This window comes from Dendronephthya gigantea, unplaced genomic scaffold (genome assembly GCF_004324835.1).
Source record: "Dendronephthya gigantea isolate DGI-Jeju-01 unplaced genomic scaffold, DenGig_1.0 000097F, whole genome shotgun sequence".
Taxonomy (NCBI): domain Eukaryota; kingdom Metazoa; phylum Cnidaria; class Anthozoa; order Malacalcyonacea; family Nephtheidae; genus Dendronephthya; species Dendronephthya gigantea.
The window spans coordinates 196,242-224,233 of NW_021163107.1; the positions used below are offsets into that span (position 1 = coordinate 196,242).

Here is a 27,992-nt window from a genome sequence, read left to right on the forward strand (position 1 = left end):
TTTTGGACACCGCCCTCCTCGTAATCACCGCTAGAGCATTGAATATTAATTTTTGTAGTCCATTACAACAGCGGCGACTATGTATACACCGCTAGAGAGGTGGATATTAATCGTGAAAGCCACGCGACTCGCGAGTGGGAAAATCCTAATTTGTGCAGCAGGCAGTAAATAGCAAATTTTTATGTATACATTTTTATATATATGTACTATAGCTATATAGTACAGTCAGGATAATTTCATTCAATTCGAAATGTGTCGCAGCCTCGTACCCAGGCGCTTTAATAGTAAAATAATGTTGCATTCAGTTATTGTATAGAGGTCCGCTAAAAAAATGTGAGCGCGCGGGATGCTTGGGGTGGTTTTGGCAAAGGAAGCGCCTGGCAGAAAATGATTTCAACATGTAAACAATCAAATGAATTATACAATATAATGCAATATAATATAATTATATACTATAATTACTTGAATTAGATTCAGGTTTTTACAGATACACCGGTTTTTAAAAACGTTAAAAGTTGATTATTATTATTGAATATTTCTTGTTACAAATCATACACAAATCAAACAATTTACTTTGACATTCAAGTTGTTGCCATATCGCGTTAAATTCATCATCGGATTATTAAACCTGTAAACAAAGGAATATGAGTTTATCTTTTATGTCATGAACAGAAACCTCTTAATATGTTGTAAATGCGCTCGCATTTCCCAATAGTAAATAATTATGTAAATACGGCCGGGCGATTATTCGAGTGCTCTACGATATAATCACTCCGACGGAAAATATTTAAATAAAAGTACCTTCAGATGATCCTTCGCTAAAGGAAACGTTCATAAATCATAATACTTAGCTAGCCCATCGATAGTCGATTCCAGTAAAAAAGTATAAATAATGAAAACAAAACTGCAAAATACAAACGTTTTTCAGAAATCGTTCACGACTTGTCAGAAATCGGTCATTTTCTGCCAGGCGCTTCCTCGCCAAACAAAACCACCCCAAGCACCCTTGCGTGCTTGCTTTTTTAGCTGACCTCTATATAATACCTGAATGCAACCTTATATATTTTACTATTAAAGCGCCTGGGTACGAGGCTGAAATGTGTTGTATCGGGTTGTGTTTGCTTCGATTTGTAAACTATAAAGGTCACAGTTTAGTGTTTTCAAAGATAATCCACGTTTATATATATTTGGTCGTTTACCTGTGCTCTCACAATTTAAACTGTGGGGGAGGTTGTTTTGATTAAGCTGAGACAAAGAACATTTGAAAACAATATAATTTATTAACTATTCTTCTCTCCCCTCAATAGAGTCAAATTTTTCTAAGAAAATTTCCTTAAAAGTCGGAACGCTGTCGTTTTATTGTAATTGCCGGGTAGAATTATCGATATATGACAGTTTATTAACTGTATTTATAACATAACATTTATACTACGTGCGTTCTGATTGGTCAAGAAGCGTGTTTCTACAACTGTACAGAAATACGGGACTTTTCTCGCCGAACTGACAATCGAAGCGATGTTGTGAATCCAATTGAATCGAATTATGATATTTGTACAAAATCTTTTTATTGAGTTATATTATTAAGGAAATAGAAAACATTTTTTCCTGTGTTTCTATATAGTTATACAAACACTTGTGGGAGATTGGGAAAAATAACGTGGAAAAACTCGCCCTACTGCGGGCTCGTTTTCCCACTGATTATTTCTCGTTCTCCCAAACTCCGTGTTTCTATAACGACGTGTTAATCCTGATCACTATCCGCTTCCCTGAGGTAAAAAGCGTGCCTTCACAGCCTTGTGTTTTTATGCCTCAGAACACTCGTGTAAAACGTGGATTATAAATGTTTAGAGCATTATTCCCCTCAGTAACAATCAACTATAGGGAAATATTTTGCCGAAGCCCCGTAACCCCGGGTTTATAACCGGTAAATATGCTCTATATCAACGGTAATTTTTTATGTCTAACTAACTTTTTTCATGCTTTTTTGTAGAATAAGATAGTCATTGTTGACAGTCCAGGAATTGGCGAATCAAATGTTTTAGATGATGTTGTGAGTGATTACCTCCTGACCGCGTTTTGTTTTGTTTATGTCATTAACAGCAGTAATGCAGGGGGAGTTCAAAGTGATCGGGTGAGTTACCCATCCCCAAATATCCATCATTAATAACCACAACTTGCTTGAATACAGCATGAAAGTGATTATGCAAATCAATTTTATTTAGCCTTACCAGTTTCTATGTGTCAATTTATTTGAAACCTCTTCACGGATGAAGTGATGGCATTTTACAACCAACACAAACGTTTAATTTTGCTATAGTTGATGGTTTGAAAAATTATCTTACGAAAGACTAAATAAATTATGGTGTCGGAGTTTATTACTAGTATCAGCTCCATTACATGCACGACTTCATATTTCCAACAAAAGGGACAAATAAATACCAGATGTCACACAAGAAAAGCATTATTCAAATGCAATTTACTTGCAGTAACAGATTATACAAATTACAGATACTAACACACCAGTATTATTAATTATTTTTATTCCAATATGTCCGCCTTTCAAACACTAATATCATAGTTTGTCTTTCAATTTCTTTGGAGTTTACAACCTTACAAGCTATTTTTATAGCATTCCAATGATTAACTTTGTTTAGGTACTGCCGCCCGCAAACATCAAGGTCAGGGCTCGCAAGATGCCAAGTCATCAACTTTTTGCCAGAAATTCGTTTTTGCTATAAAAATTAACGAGTTGCATTAGCAGCATGCGAGGGTAAAGTTTAACCGGGCTCCTTAGATTTTTACTGGTACAAAAGTCAAAACCTGACTCGTTTATGTTAGGGCAAACGTCTGGTTGCTTAGGTATAAGAGGGCATGAAGACTTTGCACTATATCCTTGGATCCCTATAGTTGCGCACTGGAAATAATTTATATGGGCGGTGGGTATTTCGACAAATCAGATTGCCAAATGACCAATATACAGTAGCTATGTAGCTGTGAGATGCCTATAAATTTGATGAATTAGGCATTTTGTATACTAATAAAAGAAATTTTGTCCTAGATACTCAAGCTTTTGGAGAAAGTTAAAAACCAATCCCCTGAATGCTTTCTTTGTGAACGTGCCGTGTTCATCTGCAATAAATGGGACCTAATCCCAAGTCATGAAAAAACCGCTGTAAAAAAAAATGCTATCGATCGTCTCAAAAAAACATGGCCAAATTTAAATCCAAACACTCAAGTGGTTCAAATGTCAACCACCGATGCGGTTAAAGCTAAAGGTTTCGGGATGAAATCTGAACAGTTTGTTACAGTTATGGACGCAATCAAAACAATGATGCTCAAAACTATTGCTGCAAGACTTGAAGCTGAGTGGAGGTAAAGTGTCATAATATTACCATACTAGAAATACGTCCATGCAGCATCCCCTCGCCATTTTAAACGAAGCAAAATATTTCCTGAGGTAGCCAGACCTTGCCAATAATAATAGACCTTACCTCATTTATATTATGAAATTACTTAATAGCTGATGTTTCTTCTGATAATCTTTTAATCTTATCCCAGTGTTTATATCATTTTATTTCATTCAATATTTCATTTTAATTTTAAAAGTTTTATAATACGAAACATGGTAAAAAAAAAGGTTGAAAAATGACAGTTAAATTGCTGACGTTTTTCTTTGAGATACAAACATTTTATCTTAGCCAATCAGCCAATTGCTAAATACCATCATTTACTCGTTCACATTTTGCGCATGCGCCCAGTACCATGACCATTGAATGTCCAACGTTCACGGTTCCTGACATAGAATTTGGAGAACTTTGGATTCCGCTATGTTCTATGACAATACCCGGGTGAAATTCCTAATCTCCGGGCGGAATTAGTACCCTCGCACTGCACTCCGCGCAGGCTCGAGGAAAAACCAACATCCCCTCAAAGTTAAACCGAAAAACATCTAAAATGGAAGAATCTTCAAGGACTAAAGTTGACATCTATATAATGTTATTTTTCAAGTAATAATGCATATGGAGTCGACTTAGCTTGTTCATTTTATTTAGTAAAATATTTCAGCTTATAGTTAATAAAATATAACCCAGGGTTAGGGGTAATTAACCGATTTTTGAACAGCCGGTCCAAGGTTAGTAAAGTATATAATGCACGCCGGAATAAAATTATTTAAAAATCTACCTGTTTTTATCTTTGGAAGTTTACACTGGGGGACTTTTCTGAGGTCGTAATTCACAGAGTGATGGTCTGGCAGAAGGGATGATAGTTTATGACGTGGGTCATTGATGAGCTGATTAAATAGCTTTCAGCAGGCCTTGTATCACCGTTCACTGAGGGGAATAAGGTTGCACTTTCGTAGGTGATACTTCTTTGTACTTGCTCAATAGCGTCACTAAGATAGGTGGGCAGGGCAAAATTGAACACTTCGAAGCTAGAGTAAAAGTTAATTATTTCTTTAGCGGGCACTTTTGCGCGTTCGAATAGTAATATATTTTGGGCAACTTTGTTCGACGTTATGATAGTTTCAAGTCCTGATCCCGTTTATAAGAGTGACATCATAAAAACTACCATTAGTGATCCTGAAACAAAAGCTTAAATCACAGTAACATCATACAAGAAATACACTCCTGAGATGTTTACAGCTGACCTTGCGTTTAAGCTCGATTATATATTATTACCAATCTTCCCAAAGAAGGATGCTAACCGAAAATTAAGCAAGTTCAATAACGTTCTCGCAATCACTTTGGAAAAGCATGCTCTAATCAGGACAATAAAAGTCCGAAATCGTCCTTGTACACCCTGAAATCAAACGTTCATAGGGGTAATCGCCATCGCAAATTCCAACAGACATTGAATATAAGAATTCTCTCCAAGTAACAAAAAACATGCTAAAAAAATGCAGCGATAAATTATATTTACGAAACGAAGTTGATTGTTGCTAACAAAAATAATGTTGGATCGTTGTGGAAAATAATCAGCATTCCCACAAGAGACAGCTAGGTCAACATATACCTACAGTAATCTATAATGATACAGGTGACCAATGGTTTTAAAGGTCTTTACTTCTGTAAGAAATCAAGCAACAAATGCTGCTGCACAACTTGCAACAGTTAACAAAATCGATGTAACAAGCGTAAGTGTTTCCCCGAAATATATTGGTGAACCTTTCAAGTTCTCTTCTATTACTTGCAAGGAAATCGCATTATAAATGCCATGCCTTCAAATAAATCACCAGGACCGGATAAAATTAATATAGTGTGATATAGTAAGTGGATTGATATTAAAGAGGAGTGTTCTTCGAGACATAATGGTGGCAGCTGGGGGTTTTATACAAAGATAACTATTTATAAATATGGCAGAATCAAGCAACCGCGACGAAGAAAATATTTTAAGATTTTTTTCAACCTACCGCAAATAACACCGCCTTCAAAGTTTAGCTTTTAATCCTCGGAATGGACCCTATGGATTCGCCGCTTTGAGCGGTTAAGAATTGCTACAGAACTTAACAAGAAAGACGAAGAAGAAACAAGTCAACGCGCTCATCTACACCATGAGCACGATATAATCGCATCGCGACGAGGAGATCAAATGTAACGAAACAGTTCAAAACAAGTTCGAAAATTACTTCATCACTAAAAAAGAGCGAAATTTAATGTTGGAACTCAAGACGAAAACGAACCCGTGGAAAGCATCATTACCGACCTACATGCATTGCCCCGCTAAGTACTGCGAATTTGGGGTACTGAAATATCAATTGATACGAGATCGATCGTATTTGGACTGCAGAACAAAAAACTATCGGAGAAGTTACAACTAGATCCAAATCTCACTCTAGAGAAAGCTATGTCTCAAGGAAGACATAACGAAGAAATCAAAAAGCAACAAAGTGTTTTTCACGGAAAAAAAGTTACCGGAAATAGCGAGCTCAATATCGACAACATATATCTAAGAATATAGAAAGCAACAACGTTCGCGCGAAGGCCATTTTACTCAGAGTACTCGTAAACACAGAAATTTTACAAGCACAAATGTTCACGGTGTCTCGGAGCACCACACTCCAGGCAATCGCGCCCAGCAAGTCCATATGTCATAATTGTTCGAAGAAGGGACATTGGGCAAAGGCGTGTCGAAGCCAAACGGACCAATAATTCCGAAAGCAAGAAATAAACGAATTAAATTCCCAGCATGGAAACAGGGAAGAGAATTCGTCAGAAGATGAGGCATATTTTTTGGATGAAATACTGTCGGCAACACTAGCAGTAAACCGTGGACTGCAGACATCATAGTAAATAAAGAAAACATCAGATTTAAATTGACAGTGACGCTGGCGTCACAGTGATACCAAAGTTTTAATGGGTCCATGTAAGCACAAGCTGAACTGTACTGGAACATTCGCATCGCAGCTCCGACACGAAGACCAGACAACGACAGAAGAAATATTTGTGGTGAAAGGCTTAGAAAGACCACTACTCGGAAGGCAAGCATCCCAGAATATGAAGTTAATCAATCAAGTCAACGTACCAACGGATGTACTAAACAAGGTTGAAACAGAAAAAAAACATAAGAGAAAAGCATCCTAATCTCTTCACTGGTCTCAAACAAATCGAAAACCTGGAATACGATATCAAAATCACTCAAGATGCAACTCCGTTTGCCATCACAGTCAGTAGCGGAGCTAGGAGTTCATTGACTGTGAAAACAATAAATTTCTAAAGACATGAATAATTATAATAACATTAAATTTACATAGCGGGACAAAATCGTCAGGCTGGCTACGCCACTGATCACAGTACCACGACAAGTACCGATTCCACTTCGCAAATAACTGAACGAGAAATAAAAAGAATGGACCAAAACGGAGTAATGTCACGAATTGAAGATCCGACTAAGTAGTGCGCCCCGATGGTGCACTGTTATTTTTAGGGAGTTATTTTAACACCAAAAAAGGGGTAAAAAAAAAGGTTCAAAATGAGTAGCTTTTTGGAGTAACAAATAACTCCACTTCTGGTGCTATAGTTTAACACCGCTTTTGGAGTTAGTTTAACTCCAATTCTGGACTTAAAACATAACTCCATTATTGGAGTTAAACACATTTAACAGGCCAGTTTTCTACTATATAGGTAAATTACTTCGATCGAAGGAAATTTTTCGCTTGATTTTCTTTTCAATTGTAATCTATCAAGTAAATCTGCTTCGGTTTAATTTCACAATTGAAAAGAGAATTAAATTGGGCGAAATATTCCGTTACATCGAAGATTTCCACCTATAATACAGATCGAGTCATCAAACAATGCAGCACAAATATCGTTATTATATTATTATAATATTGAATACATGAGATCAATTACATTTCTGTTTGAGTACAGCAAGTCAACTACGCATTAAAGGAATTGCTTCTATAGCATAGCTCTTTAATACTTTTTATTTACACTTTAACACACATGCACATTTGCAAAAAATTTAGAAAATGTTTTTAAGTGGAGTACCATGCATGCATGAAACAGAATGGTATAGTCATTAAGACACTGGTTGTTCAGTTCTACTAGGGTTCTACTAAGCTAAGACTCACTCTACCAAGATGATGACCTGGCTGTATAAGCAATTCTGATCCACGTTTCTTCTTTTACAATTTTCTTCGTAGTAAAATTTGCGGAGGTTTCCTGTTGTGCCAATTGCACGAAACGAGTCTTCAATCTACGAACAAATAGAAAAATTGCATGTATATATGAGTGTAAATTCGAGTAGTGTGCTTTGTATGCATATAACAGAGCACATTGTTCAACAGACCTTCAAAATCTATATGTTCTATGTGATCTACAATGCATATATCAAACAAATAAGCACAAACATGTGAGTATAAGGAAGGAATAATTTTAAGTAACTTAGGCTTAGCTAATATAAAAAAATAGGAAAAAAATTCCACATACCTAGATTTACTGCATCATGGTAAGTTGCTTCGTCCATTGAGAATTGAACAGTTATTTTGGGGTTGTTTTCAACATCGTTTCGCTAGGTTAGGGCCTGGTTAGGGCTTTCTTGAATTGAAATTTGTGTTTGAGTTTCCCATTGCCATTGGCATTGCTTCTTCTACCCTCTACCCTCTACCGGGCATTGTGGACCTGTGTCCTTTTACTGCTTCTAAAGATACGAATGCGAGTTGTTATAGACTATTAAAATATCCCAGGAACTTTAACGTAAATATCGGAGGCTCGCGATATCATGTATTCATGCTGATCAGAAACAAAAAAATACTTTGCCGTCAGTTTTGCGACTGAAAAACTCTTTTGGCAACAGCTCCACAGAAAAAATAAATCGACCAGCATCAAAAATTATAGAAACAACTATTTGAAAAACATTTTAGAATCAAACTATAAGAATCTTGCAATAAATTTGTCTGTTTTTGCAGGCAAGTTAACACAATAAAAAGGCGGGAAAACTAAATGCAAGAAAAACTTCAAATATTTACCTTGAAATAGCTCGCAGTAGTCGCCAAATCCAGCTTTTCGCATCCAAAATCGCAAGTCCTCTACTAAGTTTACAATTTTCGAATGAAAAGTACCGAGAAAGAGAACTTTTTACGGAGCAAACGAGGGCTTCGTGTGTACTTTGCAAATATTTCGACAAAGAGAAAGACCCGGCCACTGAGCTGTATAAAGACCTGAAGTCTTAGCATAGGTGTCCCTGGCAATTCAACCCACATCATGAGGTTCTCTTTTTCTTGATTAGTTGACTCAGTTTGTCTTGATTTTAAAATCAACAGTCAAAATCTAAAATGAAAGTTAATGTTAGGATACCTACACTAATGTTTTGTGCTTTATTAATTTATGAACATATTCTGTCGTACCAAACAAACACCTATTTCTTCAGTTTAATTAATCTATTGGATTTGATGTTGTTGGTGATTTTGTATAAATGTTATTGAGGTCTTCAGGTGGGACAATGGAAAAGACATATAAATTAATTTTTTCATACATGAAAATCTAACTTTCATGAGCCCTCAAGAATGTTAATTCAAAAGGTCAAATATTTTAAAATTGATTTCTGATTAAAACCTGCCTTGCAATACATATTGTGTATAATTATAGCTCTAAATTATCTGCACAGTTTAATGCTTGATTCACATGATCTGCACTGTTCAATGCATGGTTCTTTGACAAATAATATTAACACAAAATAGTTTTTTCAAAAAATTTTATTTATAGCCTTATGAAAATATAGCTTCATAATCATATATAACATGTTTAAGGGTCAGTTTTGAGAGATGTATTACTTAAAATTTTGTAGCATAAAAGACCACATTTGATATGGAAGACTGCAAATCACCAAGCTTTTAAATGCCACTTAACTCTCACATATATATGTTATCCAAAAATGCACCAATCAAATGTTTATAGCACTTCTTGGTTGTGTAAATAGCTAATGTGCATTTGAGCATTACACTCAAATATTGACCACCTTTCAGACAATTATTAAAAAGAACCAGGAATGGATATTACAATGTCCCATACTACCTGGTTATTTTAAGGTGATCCTGAATATAAAAATAAAGAAGATTCATTGCAAAATAATTAACAAAAAACAGGAAAATTTTTAGTATTTGATTTATTATAAACTGAAATAAACAAGCATGCTTGGATTTCTTGCACATAAAGAGGTTAAAAAATAGTTTTATTGAATAATTCATAAATAAATCATGTTTTAAAGTACCAAAAATATAAACCTGGGGAATTCGCATTTCCATAAATATATCAAATGAGCTCTTTTATATAGTTTGTTTGAAAATTTGATTTCGAAAAAACTTCAATTAAGGCCTTCCAGGCTAGAACTACAAGACCGTGAGATATGATATTTTTAATGCGCTGAACACCTTATATAATAATACGCTATACGATATATAACGATCGGTTGTCAATGCTTTACTCCAGCCGATTGACCATGTAATTCGCTATTTAACGGTTGATTCTATGACATTTATCGTTATAAACTTACCAGAACTATCCGAGGCAATCTTTTCATCACGTATTCTGATGTAGTAAATGATTTCAACACAAGATTTTGTTCAATTTCAATAAAAATTATCGTTAACGCGATGTGCATCACCAATCTTCACTCCTTGTTTTCAAATCTCCATTATGAAAATATTTAATGAGAGGAATTTAACTCCAAAAATGGAGTTAATTCTCTAACCCCTCTAGATGGGATTATTTTTGCATACTAATAAACGTTCGAAGACCTCGTTACTCCACTGAGGAGTTAATATAACTCTAAAAGTGGTGTCAATATAGCACCAAAATTTAACACCCCGAAAAATGAAATTTGGGGGTGTTAAAATAACTCCCTGAAAATGGTAACACTAAAAAGCGATGGAAAGGTTCGGATATGTGTAGATCTCACAAGGCTCAACACGTACGTACAACGCGAAACCGCCCACTACCAATACCCGAAACAACATTTGCAAACCTTGCTGGTGCTCGGCATTTCTCAAAATTAGATGCGAACTCGGGATTCTGGCAAATTAGACTGTCAGAACGGGCAAGACATCTCACAACGGGCAAGACATCTCACAACGGTCATCACCCCGTAGGGACGATATTGTTTTAACGTTCTTCCCTTAGGAATACGTTCAGGCTCTGAAAAGTTTCAGAAGTGTATGTCTCAAATCCTCGAAGGTTTAGAAGGTGCATGTCGAATGCAACAATGATGATGTTCTAATATATGGCAGAACGCAAGAGGAGCACGACCAAAGATTGGGAAAGGTACTCCAACGATTTAGCGATGCCAACGTCACTCTCAATTCTGAAAAGTGTGTATTCAATGTTCCCAGCATGAAATTTTTAGGTCAAATTGTGGGATCTGATGGCATAAAACGAGACCCAGAGATAATACAAGCAATCCTGAAAATGCCACAACCAACCAAGCTACACGAAGTCCGTTCCTTGCTGGTTATGGTGAATCAATTCAGCAAATTTACCACCAATCTCGCAGTCATGACAAAACCCATTCGCGAGCTTCTGGATACGGGGACCTCCGCATTGACATGGGGGCCTGCACAACAAGAAAACCCTGACATCATCACCAAATCTGACCTTGTATGACCCGAAGAAAGAAACAAAAATAGCAGCTGATGCTTCGTCGTATAACCTAGGAGCGGTAGTTCTACAAGAAGAAGAGCCAGGTAATTGGAAACCGTATAATTAATTTCAAGATCGAAGACAGCAACTGAGATTAAGTACGCGCAAATCGAGAAAGAGGCTCTGGCAGTTACTTGGGCATGTGAGCGGTCTAGCAACTACATCATTGGAAAGTCGATAACAATAGAAACTGACCATAAACCATTGGTTTCCCTGCTCACCCAACATGGGTCGACAAACTATCTCCAAGGCTACAACGCTATTAGATGAGACTCATGAGATTTCACATCAAGGAAGTCCGACACGTACCTGGAAAACTACACTGCACAGCTGACTCTTTGCAAGAAAAATACCTGAGGGCACAGCTCAACCAAGGATAGAACAACAAGAAATGAATACCTACATCTCGAGTGTAATGGAAGCACTCCCGACATCAAATTCCAGATTGAAACAAATACAATAAGCTGAAGATGATGATGAGGTATGCAAAGAAGTGAAGAAGGGCCCGGGCAGTAAAACCATACTGGTCAGTACAAGAGAACTCACAATTGTTGGCGGGATATAATTCAATAAAAGGAACAAGACTAGTCATTCCGTCCAGTCTTCAACGCCAAACCCTTGCCCAAATACACCAAGGTCAGTCACCAAGGGATTAACAAATGCAGAGAACGAGCCAAGATATCCGTTTGGTGGCCATGACTTAGTGCACAAATCAAAACTATGGTTGAAAATTGTACACCTTGCAGAAAGTACAGACAACAGCATGCAGAACCATTTATCCCAACGCCACTCCCAGCAAGACCACGGCAACTGATCGTAACAGACTTGTTTTATTTTAGAAAAGGTGACCTATCTACCAGTGGTTCTGGATATGTTGAAGTTGTGGCACTAACCAAAGATACAAATTCAACGAAGATAATACAAACTTTAAAAGCTATCTTCGCCAGGCACGGTATTCCGGACGAAGTACGTTCCAACAATGGGCCCCAATACCACAGTGACGAGTTCGCCCAGTTTGCAAACAAATGGGAATTCAAGCATATTACCAGTAGTCCTCGCTATCGTCAAGTGAATGGAGAGGTCGAACAAGCAGTAAGGACAGCTGTGAAAAATATCTTGAAGAGGGAAAAAGATCCCGCAAAAGCAATGTTAGCAATCACTTGCATATAGATCAACATCATTAGCAAGCGGATATTCGCCAGTAGAACTTCTCATGGGGAGAAAAAATAAAATCAACAATACCAATAATTGCACAACAGCTCACACCGCGACTACCAAACCAGGAACTTTTTTAAGCAAAGGAAGAAGAATAAAGATTGAAACAGAAGAAGAATTTTGATAATCGCCATGATGCTCAAACAATGAAGCCTTTGACATCAGGATCAACAGTTTATGTAACAGACATGGACTGTAAAGGAACAGCAACCAGAACATCTAACAAACCAATTGCAAGATCATATCTGGTGGACACTCCTACAACGATCATGAGAAGGAACAAAGCACAACTGCGTAGTATTCCAAATGACACCACAGTTCAGCACACTGCCATGAAGCAAGAGAAACAGGAAAACCCGCCTTCGTCAGCGAATACGAAAAACAGACCGAAAGAATAAAAACACTATCCTTAAAAGCTAGAGAGAACCTTGGACTGAATAATTAAGTACCATATGGCATAAGCTATGAAGACATAACAATACAGTCGTTGACATTATATTGACATCTCGAAGAAAAGGGAGATGTAGTGTGATCACTGAGTGTGATCTAGTAAATATTAACCATTTAACAATTAGACAACGAGTCCGAGTTGTCTAATTGTTTTAGTATACACCCTGTACCTAGATATATTAGTTTCGAGAAAATAATCGACACACCGCAATTACACCGAAAAATAATTTAATTAATTCAATTTTATATGGTCGCGCAAGCGAATTTTTCCCAAACGTTCACCATCACGAATAGACAGTGGTTGAGTAGCCAATCAGAATGTAGGATTTGTAATAGACAATAGTCGGGTGTATACTAATAGCTAATACTAATGATTTTTATGAACTAATGACGTAACATATATATGATGTATATAAACTAAGTGGATTGATATTAGAAGGGATTATTGTTCGAGACATATTTGCACAATTAACAAAAGAAATTCGACCACATTGCACCCCCTCTACGCGAAATTGATTACTTATAAGTGCATGCGTCTGTATATGCTGTATAGCCTTGCCCCACCATCTGTGCAATTTGTTCAGCAAACGTGGTGAACTCCATGACTGTGACACCAGAAATAAAGAGCTACTACATAATTTATATTATTCCCTTATATACGAGAATTGCATCAGCCCAGAAAAGCTATCGGTTCAGAGCTGTTGGAATTTTAATTATAACGATAAACTCCTTTTACGAAAATTCAAAAAAAGTTGAGAAGCAATATTACAATTTAAATTTAAAAAAATATACTGACGCCTACAGCGCATGAAAACCATCTTTTTTCCTGGCAATATATTAAAAAATTTCTTCAGTAACGGGCAAATACGATCATATGCATGATACATAGCTAGCTCTCACAAACACGCAAGTTAACTCAGGTCACACCATTTCCCCTTGGCCTCTCGGACCATAATAGTTTCCATAATGGTGTCCCATGAAATTTCAAGTTCATACTTTCAAATCCAGCAAGAAAACTGTGATGAACATTGAACGGCCGGACGATCGTCCGAGAGGAAAATTTGAACTTGGTAAGGACGTAAGATTGGTCTTTGAAAATGCTGCAAGTAGAATCAAATCACAACTTCTTGTTGATTTAATTAATCACCCGCGTTAATACAATCACGCTCCAAAAGCAAGTTAAACTTCATGTAAACGATCCGCCGTGGATCACTCCAGACTTAAAGAAACTAATCAAAACTCGTCAGCATGCTTTCTCAAACGGCGAGATTGAGACATACCGCTATCATCGTAACCGAGTTAACAGGTAGATAAAAAATCTTAGGAAGAAATATTTCACTTTTAAAGTTCAGCATTTTAAGGATACAAAGCCAAATGAACGCGTTTAGCATGCAGGGATGGTATAACGTCCTGCGGTTCAGAGACTCTGCATACTCTCCAATTGCGGATGTAAGGTATTAAGGTGGCTCGATACAATTTTTCGAAATTTTTAGATGCACTTTTTAAACAGGGATATTAAGCACCTAAATATTTCACTATAAGGCTAAAAGTTAATACACATTGCAGGAGACATATCTAGAGCGAAAATATTCTCAGAACTTTTGCCTGGCACCCGTTACCATGGCAACAGAGACGTTTCAAAATGGCCGCCAAACAGGGTTTAATCGTGTTTATATCACAAACGAGTTCGGTGACCCCCAATTTTTTTTTCATTAAACGTTTACGCCATAAATGCTTTATCTATAAAAAAGTTTTGAAAAAATTCTAACATGGGGAATTTTTTCTATTTACAAAAACGTTATTTTTGCTTATTAAAAAATTCCCCCATGTTAGAATTTTTTAAAACTTTTTCATAGATAAATAATTTATAGCATAAACGTTTAATGAAAAAAAAATTGGGGGTCACCGAACTCGTTTGTGATATAAACACGATAAAAACTTGTTTGGCGGCCATTTTGAAACGTCTCTGTTTCCATGGTAACGGGTGCCCGGCAAAGGTTCTGAGAATTTTTCCGCTCTATATATGTTTCCTGCAAAGTATATTAACTTTCAGCCTTATAGTGAAATATTTAGGTGCTTAATATCCCTGTTTAAAATGAGCCCAAAAAAAATTCGAGAAACTGTATCGAGCCACCTTAATTCACTTACGCTAAAGGAAATCGCGAAACTGATAAATGAAGATTTCCCTGACCGATGCAAACTTTAAAAGGGCTTCTCCTCCTCGTTTTGAACTGGCGCAGCTGTTTTGTCTGTTTTGCCAAGTCATCATGCAATCCCATTTGTCTCCCTTTCTCCTTTAAGGTTGTTATTAATAATCACCTCCGACTGGGTTCGTCAACTCAAACCATTTCTAAAATTCCTGAAGAGTTTATAGTGGAATTATTCATTCTTATCAAGGTTCTAAACATATTATTGATAAAGGGCTGATTATGTGGAGTATTTTTAGCTCGGGCTGAACTTACAGCCCGGTATTGTTCTGAAATGTCAATAAAATATACCTCGCGATTATATGGTAATAATTTCATCCCGGGCTGAAGTTTCATGCAGCCCGGTTTGAGCTACCTGGGCTGGAATTTAGTGTTGTCAGTATCATGTAATCGTAATCAAACTTAAACCCGAACAGAAAAATTCGCATTGACAATGCTTTTTCGTTTGTTTATTTCATTTTTATGTGCAATCGTATGTATAGTTAATGATTAAAAGTAAAGTTATTGTCATTCGGCATTTTAAAGGGCTTGAAGAATCGAAATAGGTCTGCTACCAGCCTTTACAAACTTAGCCCGGGCTGAAACTTGCCATGTAATTTAAAAATACTTTATGCCCGGTTTCCCGCGCTTGAACTTGTTTTGAATTTTTGTTTTCTATAGGCCCATTTTTATCATGTGTTTTTCTCCCATGCAAAACATGTGTTTTCTCCTATTTGTTTTTGTACTAACTCTCCTGACGAAGGGCTGAATTTAAAATTAAACCTTTTAATTTATTTTGCCTAACCCTAGATCCGGTGCACATTCTTTACCATGATTAATAAATTTGAAATGCTCATCGTCTACAATTCGTTGATTAATTTGTCTCTACACATAATTATGTAAGTTGATTAGCACCTTGCAAGTGTTTCACCAAATGTTTTATCAAATTCAGTAAATACACATGTTATACCATTGAACAAAATCTTGGGAAACGTTGAACACCAAATGATAATGGTTGAACGGTTTTTTAAACAATTTTCATATTTATATATCCCATCGAACGGGAATTTCGAACGTTTTCCAAAATCGTTTTCGTTTAACGAAAGGCTGAAGCGTTCCGTTCAAACAGGCAAACGAACATCCGATGAACGAAATTAATTTTTAAAACGAACTGAAAAGCGTTAACGTAAGTTTTCCCGTGGAAGGTCGTATACGTATATATAGGACCCGTCTATGGCAACTGTAGTAATTCAAATTTTGTTACATGTTAACTTTTGTTCCGTGTACTAAGTATATTGTGTTGATAGCGTTAACCCGTGTCTTCCCTTGTTTTTACTATTGGGTTTATAGTTTTACTACTGGGTTTACTGGGTTTATAGTTTTTTAGGGTTCGAATATTAAGTCATTTAAAATTAAAGAGAAATATACCTTTATTTTTTAGGTGGTTAAATGATGTCCTTTCCAGGGTGATATTTCAAACAAAATTGGTAATAAATCGAGCCCAAAGAGATAATCTGGCAGAAGATCTTGCGAAAGCTATTTTTATTTTAGCGATGATTGACGGTGAACGCATTAAACGGGTTAAACGCCTGGAAGAAGAGTTTGAAAAAATAATCGTGAAAACAGTTACCGAAATCATAAAATACCTTTCTTCAAGCACTTTTCAGAAAAATTTCAAGTCATGGAATGAAGCTGAATGTCCCAAAGCACAAAAAACCTGGGAAGAAACAGAGGAAAAAATTTCTGAAGCGTTAAAGCAAAGGCTTACAGTAGAAATTAGAAAGTGGGAAACTCAGAATCATGTTATTGAAAACGCTCGGAAACTATTGTTCAATCAGATAACAAGGGAAAGAGATAATCTTCACGCGCTTATACAAAATGTGGAAGATTACGTTGTTCAAGATTCTGTTGAAGGCATATCTCCAGAAGACGACTTAGAGCTGACAACAGGAGAAAAAATTTTGGTCGGAGTACTATCTCCAATTTTGGTACCTATTGCACTGGTTGCCGGAATTCTCAGCCTACCTGTCTTAGGTGTAATTGCAATAAAAAACGCCGTTCAAACATCGGGAAATTTTAAGGAGTATAGTAACGATAAACCGAAATATATGAAAAACAAAGCTATTGATTTTCTTTGTCGTTCAATCGTTCCAGGTAAGTTTCATGCCTATGTCTTACGGCAATTTGAAGAAATACGCAACATCCTGGACGAGATAAAGAAAGAAATTCCAGCGATGATTGCCGCTGACAAAGAATTCATTAATCTACTTATTGAGGAGAGTGGGTCGATATTGCAAGATGCCAAGAAATACGCCCCTGTATATAAAGAATGCTCTCAAATAAAGGATGATTTATCCATTTTTGCCATCAATGGGGTTTTCCTTAGTGATATCGACTTTAAAAAACTAAAGTACACTGAGGAATCCTCACTTGGTCATGGGTCGTTTGCAGATGTTTTTAAAGGAAAGATGACAACACAGGAAGGAGAATCGTTGGATGTTGCTGTTAAAGTCTGTAAAGAAGCGCTCACAACACAGAATGCTTCCATGCTGTTAGCAGAAGAACAAATGTTGAGGTATGTTATGTTATGTTATGTTATGTTGTGTTGTGTTGTGTTGTGTTGCGTTGCGTTGCGTTGCGTTGCGTTGCGTTGCGTTGCGTTGCGTTGCGTTGCGTTGCGTTGCGTTGCGTTGCGTTGCGTTGCGTTGCGTTGCGTTGCGTTGCGTTGCGTTGCGTTGCGCTGCGCTGCGCTGCGCTGCGCTGCGCCGCGCCGCGCCGCGCCGCGTCGCGTCGCGTCGCGGCGCGGCCGGCGCGGCGCGGCGTGGCGTGGTGTGGTATGGTGTAGTATGGTGTGGTGTGGTGTGGTGTGGTGTGGTGTGGTGTGGTGTGGTGTGGTGTGGTGTGGTGTGGTGTGGTGTGGTGTGGTGTGGTGTGGTGTGGTGTGGTGTGGTGTGGTGTGGTGTGGTGTCGTGTCGTGTGGTGTGGTGTGGTGTGGTGTGGTGTGGTGTCGTGTGGTGTGGTGTGGTGTGGTGTGGTGTGGTGTGGTGTGGTGTGGTGTGGTGCATGGTGTGGTGTGGTGTGTGATATTAGCTAAACATTGTTTGAGACCTTATTTTAGGCATGCATGGGTTAATATTAAAAAGATTTTTGTGCCGCACAGCTTACTGTAACCTGAAAACTATCATTAGGTAGAAACACTGAGCTATAGTTATAATTCCTGGAAGACTTGCTCGCGGCCAGAAAGTGAAGCAAAAAAGATGGCGGATTTTGAATTTTGCTGACGCCACATGGTCCCCTTTGCCTATGGTTATTACCACTGACATACCGCGATACAAAGTCAAAAACGTGTCCGTCACCCTCCCGATTTTATGAAAATATTTTCGGTTTTCGGTATTGTTTTCGGCATATATTTTCTCCGCATTTCATCTAAAAAGTCTCTTTTTCCCTGTTCAGCAAGTTAAATGGAGAAGTGGTTTCTTGCTCTACTTATGCTGCTGTGAATGGCCTAATTCACCTATCGGGATATTAATTTTTACCTCAGGTAAGACGGTTTTCATTACATTCTCGTTTTTCGCCTTTGGTATAGACAACTACCAAAGCGGCTGTTGCAGTAACTCCTTTGAAATTAATGTTAAAAACGGCAAATATGCTTCAGCCTTTTTGATCAATGGTACATGACTTAGTTACGCTAAGAAAAACTATATTTTATGAAAAAGGGTCAATAACTGATCTTTTGAGTTTTTGGTATGCTGTTTTTTTATTAGAAAACGTATAATGAATAGAACTCATATGGGATTTGAAATTTGAAATGTCATGCATTGAAGCTCTTACTCATATTTAATGCCAATGAGTATTTTCAGGCAAACAATTAAGATAAATCAATATTCAATCCTTCCAGTGAATCTACTTGTCTCTCTATTTCCTTTTTAGTCTATTTTAGATGAATTTAAAACATGATCACTGAGTGAGTGATGATACAAAATATTTCACTGTTAGATTTCAACAGAGGTTGTTAAAAGTCAATAATTATGGCTTAATAGACTTCTTGGCATCTTGCACCTTGTTAATCAAGCTACAAGCTTTATTCATGCATTGACTGAGTAGTTTGTTTTCAATTTGCAGCAACTTTTATAATTTTCTGGACAGTTTTACCCTCCCTACCATTACAAGGAATATTATCATGGGGCTAATCAGGAATTGAATTTTAATAGATTATAGACTAATGAAGGAATGAATAGGCTCAGTTGCATTTTTATTAATTCATAAGACATTTGTTTGAAAGCACAACTATTGCCATAATCTTCTTGGTACCATATATAATCAAATTTTTGTTATTTACCATAGCCTTTCCTGGCATTATCTGGAATATGATTCCGGCATATCAAATCCTTGAGTCAAGCAGGGAACCATTTGAAATTGCATTACTTGGGATACAGTAAGATAGGGATAACTTATAGCTATAATGACCTAAATGAAAATATCCTATGCGAATATGACTTGAAGTACTATAAAATCAGCCGCCCAGCATCTTGCATGAGTTTTGGCCTTTGTTTCCTTGGGTTATGCATGGGCTGAAATGCATAAGCATGATGTTCTAAGGAAAACATCACATAACCACATATTTTCTGCCTGTAAGCTTTAGTCGGCGATTGATAATCCAAATTTCCGACAAGACTCGAAAAATATTCAAGTATTTTTAAACATTTTATACAGAAATGTATGAGTAATGAAAATAAATAAATAAATAAAATAACCTGTCAGCTAATCGTATAAAAATCCTTCGTCCACAACTTTTTTTTACGTTTTAATATTTTTTTTCTGGCATTGGGAAAACAGCGTCAACGACTTGTGTATAACTGAAATAAACGCCTTATTGCAAGCCTTTGTGAGTAGGAAAATAAGTCGAGAAATACAAAACAACAAGGTTTCACGGCAAAAAAAACAAAAATATTCATAGAAAACCAGTGGGGAAATACTGTTGTTTAGATTAACCAGGGGGGAGCAACTCTTGTAGCGGGCTCAGATTTGAGCTTGGTCAGTGGTAATTACCATGGGGAAAAGGGACCATATGACGTCAACAAAACTTCTGCGCACTGCGCAGAAGGCGAACTTCGCCATGTTTTTCGCTTCAAAAAGATGGCGGACAGTATTACTGAAATGGGAGGAGCAAGTCCTCCAGGAATTATAATATAGCGCAATGGGTAGAAACTAAACAAGGCCGAACCGAGGGCATTCTGACTTTGGGGGGGGGTTGTTTTTTAGTTAATAATATACTGCTCAAGCTGATGATATACTGACACAATTTACTAACGAAGCAAAATATTTCTTTAAAAGTATTCTATTATTGGGGCGGGAGCGAAACATAATCGTCCCTTATGCCTTGCAATGCCCAAAATACACTGGCGGTCAAAAAGAACTGCTCAGATGTTGCTATTGTCATATGTAAGAGGAATCGTAACAATCAATCTTTTATTGTACACTAGCGGTCAAAAAGAACTGTTTAGATACAAATTCATAAAGAAGAAGCGAATATAGGAGAGAGCTTCATTGGCATTTTGGACAATTCTCTTATTCCAAGCAATATTTCAGTAAAGAAATGCAACCTGCCACACTTCCAAGATGATCAAACAATGGTTTCATGGGAAGAGGGAGTGACAGAAATGGATTGGCCTGCACAGTCAAAATACCTTAACCCTATTGAAAATCTGTGGGACAATGTCAAGGGGATAGTGCAAGAAAGGAATTAATTCATAATGCGTTCATGATTTATGGGTTGCTTTAAAGACTGTCCATAGGATGAATTTCTTTTGACCGCTCAAGATTACCACCTTAACAGAAAGTATGCCACGCCTGTGTAAGGCCGTCATGAATTTTAAGGCCAAAGGAGGGTCAACAAAATATTAATATTTCATATAGCTTAGCATGTAATCTAGTCTGTATTTATTCGTATAAAAATTATATTGTTACAGGGACAGTTACGTTCATTTGAGAGCATTTTATAACTTGTTTTGAGCAGTTCTTTTTGACCGCTAGTGTATTTGCGAAACAAGTTGCATCGAGCGTTGCACAAAATACTTCTGACTTCTGCGTCGTGCACGCTTAATGCAATTTATCCCGCGACGGCTTAACTAGATGACTTATATGCAGTATGACACCGTGCAATAGGGATTAAAGCCAGAACGAGCCCGCATGGCCGGTAAGGAAATTTTTAGAGCCCTTTTAAAATCTTTATTAGATACCCTAATCTTCTAACAAAACGGCCGCTATTATGCCATATCTGCTAAATTCTCTGTACAGTATATCCATCGCAATATTGATTCGGTATCTTTCTAAAAGCATTTAATTTCGTGGCCAAAACATCCGAAATTGTTTAAGGGTCCAATAATTATTATGAGTCAACAGGTTTGCGGATCTGACTTGAAGAATCTATGCAGTATTGTGATGAAAGGCCACCGCTAATAGTCGTCAGTTATAGTTTAAACTTTCCGGGGGGTGAAATTCATATGTGTTTATAGCGAATTTCTCTCAAACATCGCAAATGCGCATGTGCCATCAGGCTGTTTACAATGGAAACGCAAGGAGCGACAGGGTTCTAGCATTTAGGCATTACGAGCATTCAGTAAGACACAGATATAATTTGGACGGTATATTCATTAAACAGAGATCTTGGAAGAAACAACGCTGTGCTGTTTATATATAGACATATCTTACGTGAATATAAGTTCTAGATGTTAAAAGGGTCTTAATTTTCGACTGGAATTATACACACTTCAAATTCAAGCTAGCAACAGTTGCTGGAAAATGCAACCTCCTTCGCAGCCCCTTTTCGCGCAAATACGTTGAAAATGAGTCAACTATCGGTCCTCTGGCAAGAATCGAACCTACGCTTTTGCGATGTCGGTGCAATGCTCTTGTTATACTGATCTATAATCTCTTACGTGAATATAAAGTTTAATAATAAATATTCTGTATACATATTTGATACTATGAACCAAAATTATTGATGTTTACTGCAAGTTTCTGGTTAAAATCAGTAACCTAAATTAAGAACTGCAATAACAGAATAACCAAACAAAGAACAAAGACGACAGCTTTGAAGTGACAAGACTGGCTTTTTGTATCGAAATTGACGATTTTTGTGTTCAGTTAAATTTGTATTACTATATTTCATGCATGTCGTACGTCAAAGTTTGACGGGTTTTCACACTTAAAGACATATTAAGGTCCATTTATTCCGTTCATAAATTCCTATAAGACACTTAATATCAGGCAAAAGGATTTAAAAGCTACTGTACCGGCTATAAACCAAAATGATTTATAAACTGCCATAAACTTGAATATTTTGTCAAATTTGAAGCAGAACTGAATAAAGGCACAAGTATGTGATATATAAACAGGTTATCACATGATTGACTCGGCTATATAAGTTATCGCCCTCAGGAGAAGATTAGAAACTGATATCACCTCAACCATGCATCGTGTGATAACCTATACTATACTTATTACCTATATTTATTGTTTGTCAATGAATGTTCTCTGGATTCAGTTTAATTGATTTTTTTATCAAACCTTCGACTCGGTACTTCGAGTCTTCTTCAGAATATCTAAATTATTTACTAAGAGCGACTAATTGGTTATTTTTAAGTTGATCTGATATGAGTTGTTGAGGGATGCGTTGTCATGGTTGACTGCATATCGTTGTCAGTGATGGTCGCTGTGAATTGATTTGTTTGTTGTGTTATTATTAGTTATATGAACGTGATTAGTTATAGTCCTTATGTTTTGTATTTTTTTATTATGTGATATTCTTATATCCTATAATATGTTTCCAAGAATACGTTTTTCGATTTTTTACAACAACACTGCCTTAAAATCCCTTTAAATTAAGCAATGCTTTGTTGCGTCAGTATTTGATCACGCCGGCTTCGTTGCATTCTGAGTGATATAATTATTTTGCTCTTTCCAGAAAACTTGACCACAAGAATGTAATAAAGTTTTATGGAAGAGCTTTGCAACCTGGTCCGAGTGGGTCGAAATTTGTCTTCGTGATGGAATTATGCGGAGAAAGTTTAAGGAAATTTTTCCTTGACCATCCAGATTGTATTCCAGCGAACGCACCAACAGAGAATGTAGATAAAAAAATCAAATCTGTGTTACAAAGAGCAAAGGAAATTGCGGCGGGGCTTGAATATCTGCATGGCCTTGGTATTGTTCATCGGGACTTAAAGCCTGAAAACATCCTGGTAAGTTGAATTTGTCATTGCAATAATCTGTCGTAATTTATTGATATGCTTTATGGTTTCATGGTATTGTATTCTATAGTTTCTTTTCGGGTGTCATAACAGAAAAACACCTGGATTTTCTTTACTTTAAGAAGCTTAAAGGTTGAAATATTCTGACTGTACTTGTGCGTAAAGACATAATGTAGTCCAAGCCAGTTTAAACCATGCATTCTAAAACAGTTGCTCTGCACAAGAATACGCAACTTTTTTCGATCTTTATGACAATTTTCTGTAATTTCCGGAGAAAGATCTTTGGGGAATTAAAGCCCATATCTTCCAGGCTAATGGAATCGAAATCATAAAGATTGGTAAAAACAATATCAAAAGTTTTGCTTCCTCCCGTTGGGATGTTAACAAGCTTGTTGAAATCGCTAGAAATACATAGAAATACATGCATGCATGAAATATTTTCTGAGCTGTCAGATCTTATAATTGAATAAAGCTGATAATTTTATTATGAATTGATTCAAATGAGTCAAAAGTTGATCATATATATAACATTTAACTAATTCTTTAATCGCAAAATAAAGCCGTCGCTACACGGTCTTTCACGCTAAGCTATGAAGCGACGACTATACAAAAATTCAATACATAGAGATTACTTCATGGTTGGCGAGTGCGTACGATTTTTATGCACGAGTTGTGAAGGATCGCATTTAATTGTTTATTAAGGGGCTGTTTACATGAGCCCTACAGGGAGGGCTAGCCCTACCAAGCGAGATCGCGCGTGCTAATATAAATCCATACTAAAGTACAATTACGTTTACATGAGAGGAGGGCCAGCCCTACCAGGCGAGATCTCGCCATTGACGTCTCGAGATCTCGCCTGGTAGGGCTGGAAATTTTCCATATAAACGCCGCAGGAAGGGCTAGCGCTCCCCATAGGGCTACAGATTTGACGAATACGCATGCGCTGAAGGAGTCAAATTTCAGCAATGGCGACAAGAAAAGGAAATGTGAGTTCCGGCACAAAAATTGTCGAGAATGCTAATAAGAAAAAGCAATTTCGTTGAACCGATGAAATGATAGAAAACTTAATAACATCTCTACATAAATTTAAAAGTGTTATGGAGTACAAAAACCTGGATTTTGACGGCGACAGAACTGTGCAATATACTTGGTTACGAGAAGAATTAGCACGTGTCCATGGAAATGACGATCTTTTTGGTCCTGTGAGCTTGTATTCTCCCACTATTCTTGTCGCTGATATGGATGAAGAGCAAAAACTCGAATACAAAGTCCAAGTTGCGAAGGACAAAGAAGCTATCAAGAAGGGCTATTCTCGAATAAAAGAAAAGGTAAAGTATTACGAGTTAATGTTGAGCACTTCTGTGAGTTTTTACTTTTTATACTCAAGGTAGTGAAGGTACAATACCTCAACTGATAAGTCTGATATATGCAATGGTCGATTAATCTTTTGCGCAATGTAATTTGAACTGTGATGTTTTTTTATGTAAATCTTTAAGGTAAAAGAGATTCGTCAGTCCTTTTCAAATGCTGTCTTAACTGGGAAAAGAAGTGGCAGCGGAAAGATTGTCTTTGAGCATTATGACAGACTTGTTTCCTTATGGGGTGGCGGTGCTGGAGTTACACCTCTCTCCTTTGGGGTAGATGCCAACAGTTTTATTCCAGATCAACAAGGAGAGGCTGGAGAGAAAGATTTAGATGACCGGTATATTGAAGATGAACAAAGAGATGACAAGGGTGATGATGGTGGTATCATAGATGATCATAATGATGAAATCACTACAATCAACGAGATTGAAGGAGATTCTACACATACGGTTGGGAAAAGAAAGAGTGTGAGTCAGGTGCCAAAACTCATAGACAACAAGAGAAAGCATATGGAGAAGAGTTTGTCTGCTTCACAAAGAGATCAGTTATTACTAACTGAGGCAAAGGAAGATTCCAAGTTTCGTAAGGATTTGGCACAAGCAATGCATTCCACTGTCTCGTTTTCCAGAGCATTGGAAGGTGTCAGTCAATCAATGATCCAAATTGGGGCAGGATTGTGCAGGTCATTGGACAGTTTAGCACATGCCATGCAGGATGCCCAGCCCCAACGTCAAAATGTCTACTATCAGCAACCAAATGGGAGCATTTTTGGTAACCATTTTTCCAGTGGACTATCTACTACTCCAGTTGGGTATGCCCATGAGTAGTATAGAGAATAGGGGTTCTGGAGCAGGCGGTGCAGGCGGTGTACGAGGCACCGCCGATGATGTCGTCGAGTCTTAAATATTTTAATTTATTCAGGTCATTTTAATATAGTTGAGCTTTGCCGGTTTGTTACTCAGCAATTTCGGTTTATTTTCACGCGATTTCGCTACCGTTTATTTATCTACATCGTTTGGTAGTGTCTGCGTACTTCATTACCGTTAGCTGTGTACAATTTTAGTTTATTTCACACAGTATATTGCTGATATGGTTACCGTTCATATATCTGTAGAGATTTTAAATTGCTGTCGTCTTTGTTTACAAAAGGTAATTTGTGAGCGCTACGGTGTGCGCTACGGTGTGCGCTACTCCCACGCTATCTACAAACCATAGTTTATATAATTATGTCTATTTCGATACCGTTTGTTTCGTTACAGTTTTAGCTTATTTCAGTGTAGTCTTTGTTGCTGTTTGTTTATTTACAATTTCTAGTTTATATTATTGGGTTACTGGCGGTTTGCATTTATTATGAAATAAGCTAAAGCTTTACTTCTTTCACTAGATATCTATCTAAATATCTATAATAATAGATATTTGATTTTAATTAGTATTTTATATTATGAGTGAAAATGCAAATTGTTCCATAGAACAGACAAGAACGAACACGTTCGAGCACGTTCAATAAATAGTTGTTAGTGCGCATGCGTGATACCTATTTCATCAAATCTTCTCCCACAATCAAACGATGAAGGTTTTGTGTATATATACGGCGGTTTGATCGAAAACTTCATTCGTCGGTTTCGTCCTGCAAATTCGAACGTCGATTATTTTTGCGACTTGCGAGAAATACTAAAGACAGTTGACAAAGGAGATTAGGTAAGATGCATTAACTAAAGTTCAATTATTATAAAAAATACTAAGATTTAGTTCAATTATTATGAAAAGCACTAAGAAATCGCTTCTTAGTAGTTGCTGTGCCCTTGTTTGCTACACCTATGAAGAAATATCTGAGGTGTCCCTTGGGAAAGTCATGCAACGAACGGTTTAGTTGTTAATAGTGCAAAGAGCCGATTCCTAGTAGTTGCTGTGCCCTTGTTGGCTGCACCTATGAAGAAATATCTGAGGTGCCCCTTGGGAAAATCATGCAATGAACGGTTCAGTTGTTAGTTCGAATAAATCGCTTCTAAGTGTTGCTGTACCCTTGTCGCCTGCACCTGCGAAGAAAGAATCTGAGGGGCCCCTTGGGAAAGTCATTCAACGAACTAGCGGTGGCTGTACAAATTTTATTCAGTACTTCTGTCACAATAAGATGCTAAAAGTGTTCTGTTTATATTTAATAGTTTGATAATTATCATCGTTAAGTTGAAATCCAAAGAGTTGCTGTATTGAGGGTAAGTGTTTACAATTTCAACTAGTTTGAGTTGTTTCCGCTTGGGAATGTCTAGCAACGAACTGGTGGTTGTAGTCAGTGAAGTTTATTTAGGGCTGTCTGACGACAAAGCCATTACCTTCGCATGCGTGATGTTTTAATTTTATTCTCCCACAATAAGATGCTAAAGGTTATGTGTTTATATTATGCTACAGGTGTTGACGTATTGTGTTTATGTATCTATGGCTGCAGTTGCTAAAGGAGAATTCAATTTTCAATTTATAGAATGTCTTTTACATGCAAAGCCTGCACCAAGAACTTTACGCAGCTGAGAAGTTTAACTCGTCATGAACGGTCCGTGCATGGAGAGAAGAAGTTTGTCTGTGATCAATGCAGTGCGTCCTTTACACGAAAGATGATTTAAAGCGGCATAAGAGGCGGCACGAAGGAACAATCACACATATCTGCAAAAATTGTAGGAAAGAGTTTCATCGTCGTGATAATTTAGTGGGACATCAAGTTCAATGTCAACGGAATCCTTTGAAAAGAGGATGTGACGAAGACCGAGACGAAGACGATAGCAGTCCAACTCCAAAGAAAATACGAGTTCAAGTTGAAGAAGATGAACCCGATAATCAAGTCGAAGAAGATAACCCTTGCAGTTCTACTTCGGCGTTTGAAGATTCCTTGAAGAAGATTGAGTTAAAACCGCGGAAAGATCAGAAACAGGACGTGTCCCACTTCTTACGCAGCAAGGCAAAATCCATTTTGAGACACCTTTCCAACGAATTAGCAGAGAAAAGAGGCATCAAATGGTTCATCAGTGTTAAAGTACGATTCGTCAAACCCAAACCCAATGGCGAGAGTCTGACTACCGAATCCCACTTCCGCAGTCTCTGCATGAAAACAGTAGACCAGCACGAACTACATAATCAACTAGAGGAGGCCAAGCAGAAAATTACCCAGTCACTAGTTTTATTTCAAAAAGAAGGAAGTGGTTGGGTATTAGACGAAATCCTTCATCTTGACCTGAGTATAGCTCAGTATACTCCAGTAAAAGGATCCAGCTACGTCCCTCTTCCCAGCAAGATAAAGGCCAAGAAAGCAGTAATCAATTATCGGTCCTCGCCGCTCTTCATCCAGTGAAACAGAGTGCAGAGAGATTGCATCATTATCAACAGTTTCAAGATGAACTAGATTT

At 37.3% G+C, this 27,992-nt stretch overlaps 1 protein-coding gene across 1 annotated transcript in view; it reads left to right on the forward strand.

The window, feature by feature from the left end:
• The window catches only part of LOC114534129, a 65,488-nt gene that overhangs the window by 20,236 nt on the left and 17,260 nt on the right, over positions 1-27,992 (forward strand). The window contains exons 7-10 of the mRNA XM_028555676.1: positions 1,991-2,131; positions 3,059-3,372; positions 16,425-17,558; positions 22,950-23,226. Coding sequence (XP_028411477.1) covers positions 1,991-2,131; positions 3,059-3,372; positions 16,425-17,558; positions 22,950-23,226 — 1,866 coding nt within the window. The remainder of the gene's footprint in view (positions 1-1,990; positions 2,132-3,058; positions 3,373-16,424; positions 17,559-22,949; positions 23,227-27,992) is intronic.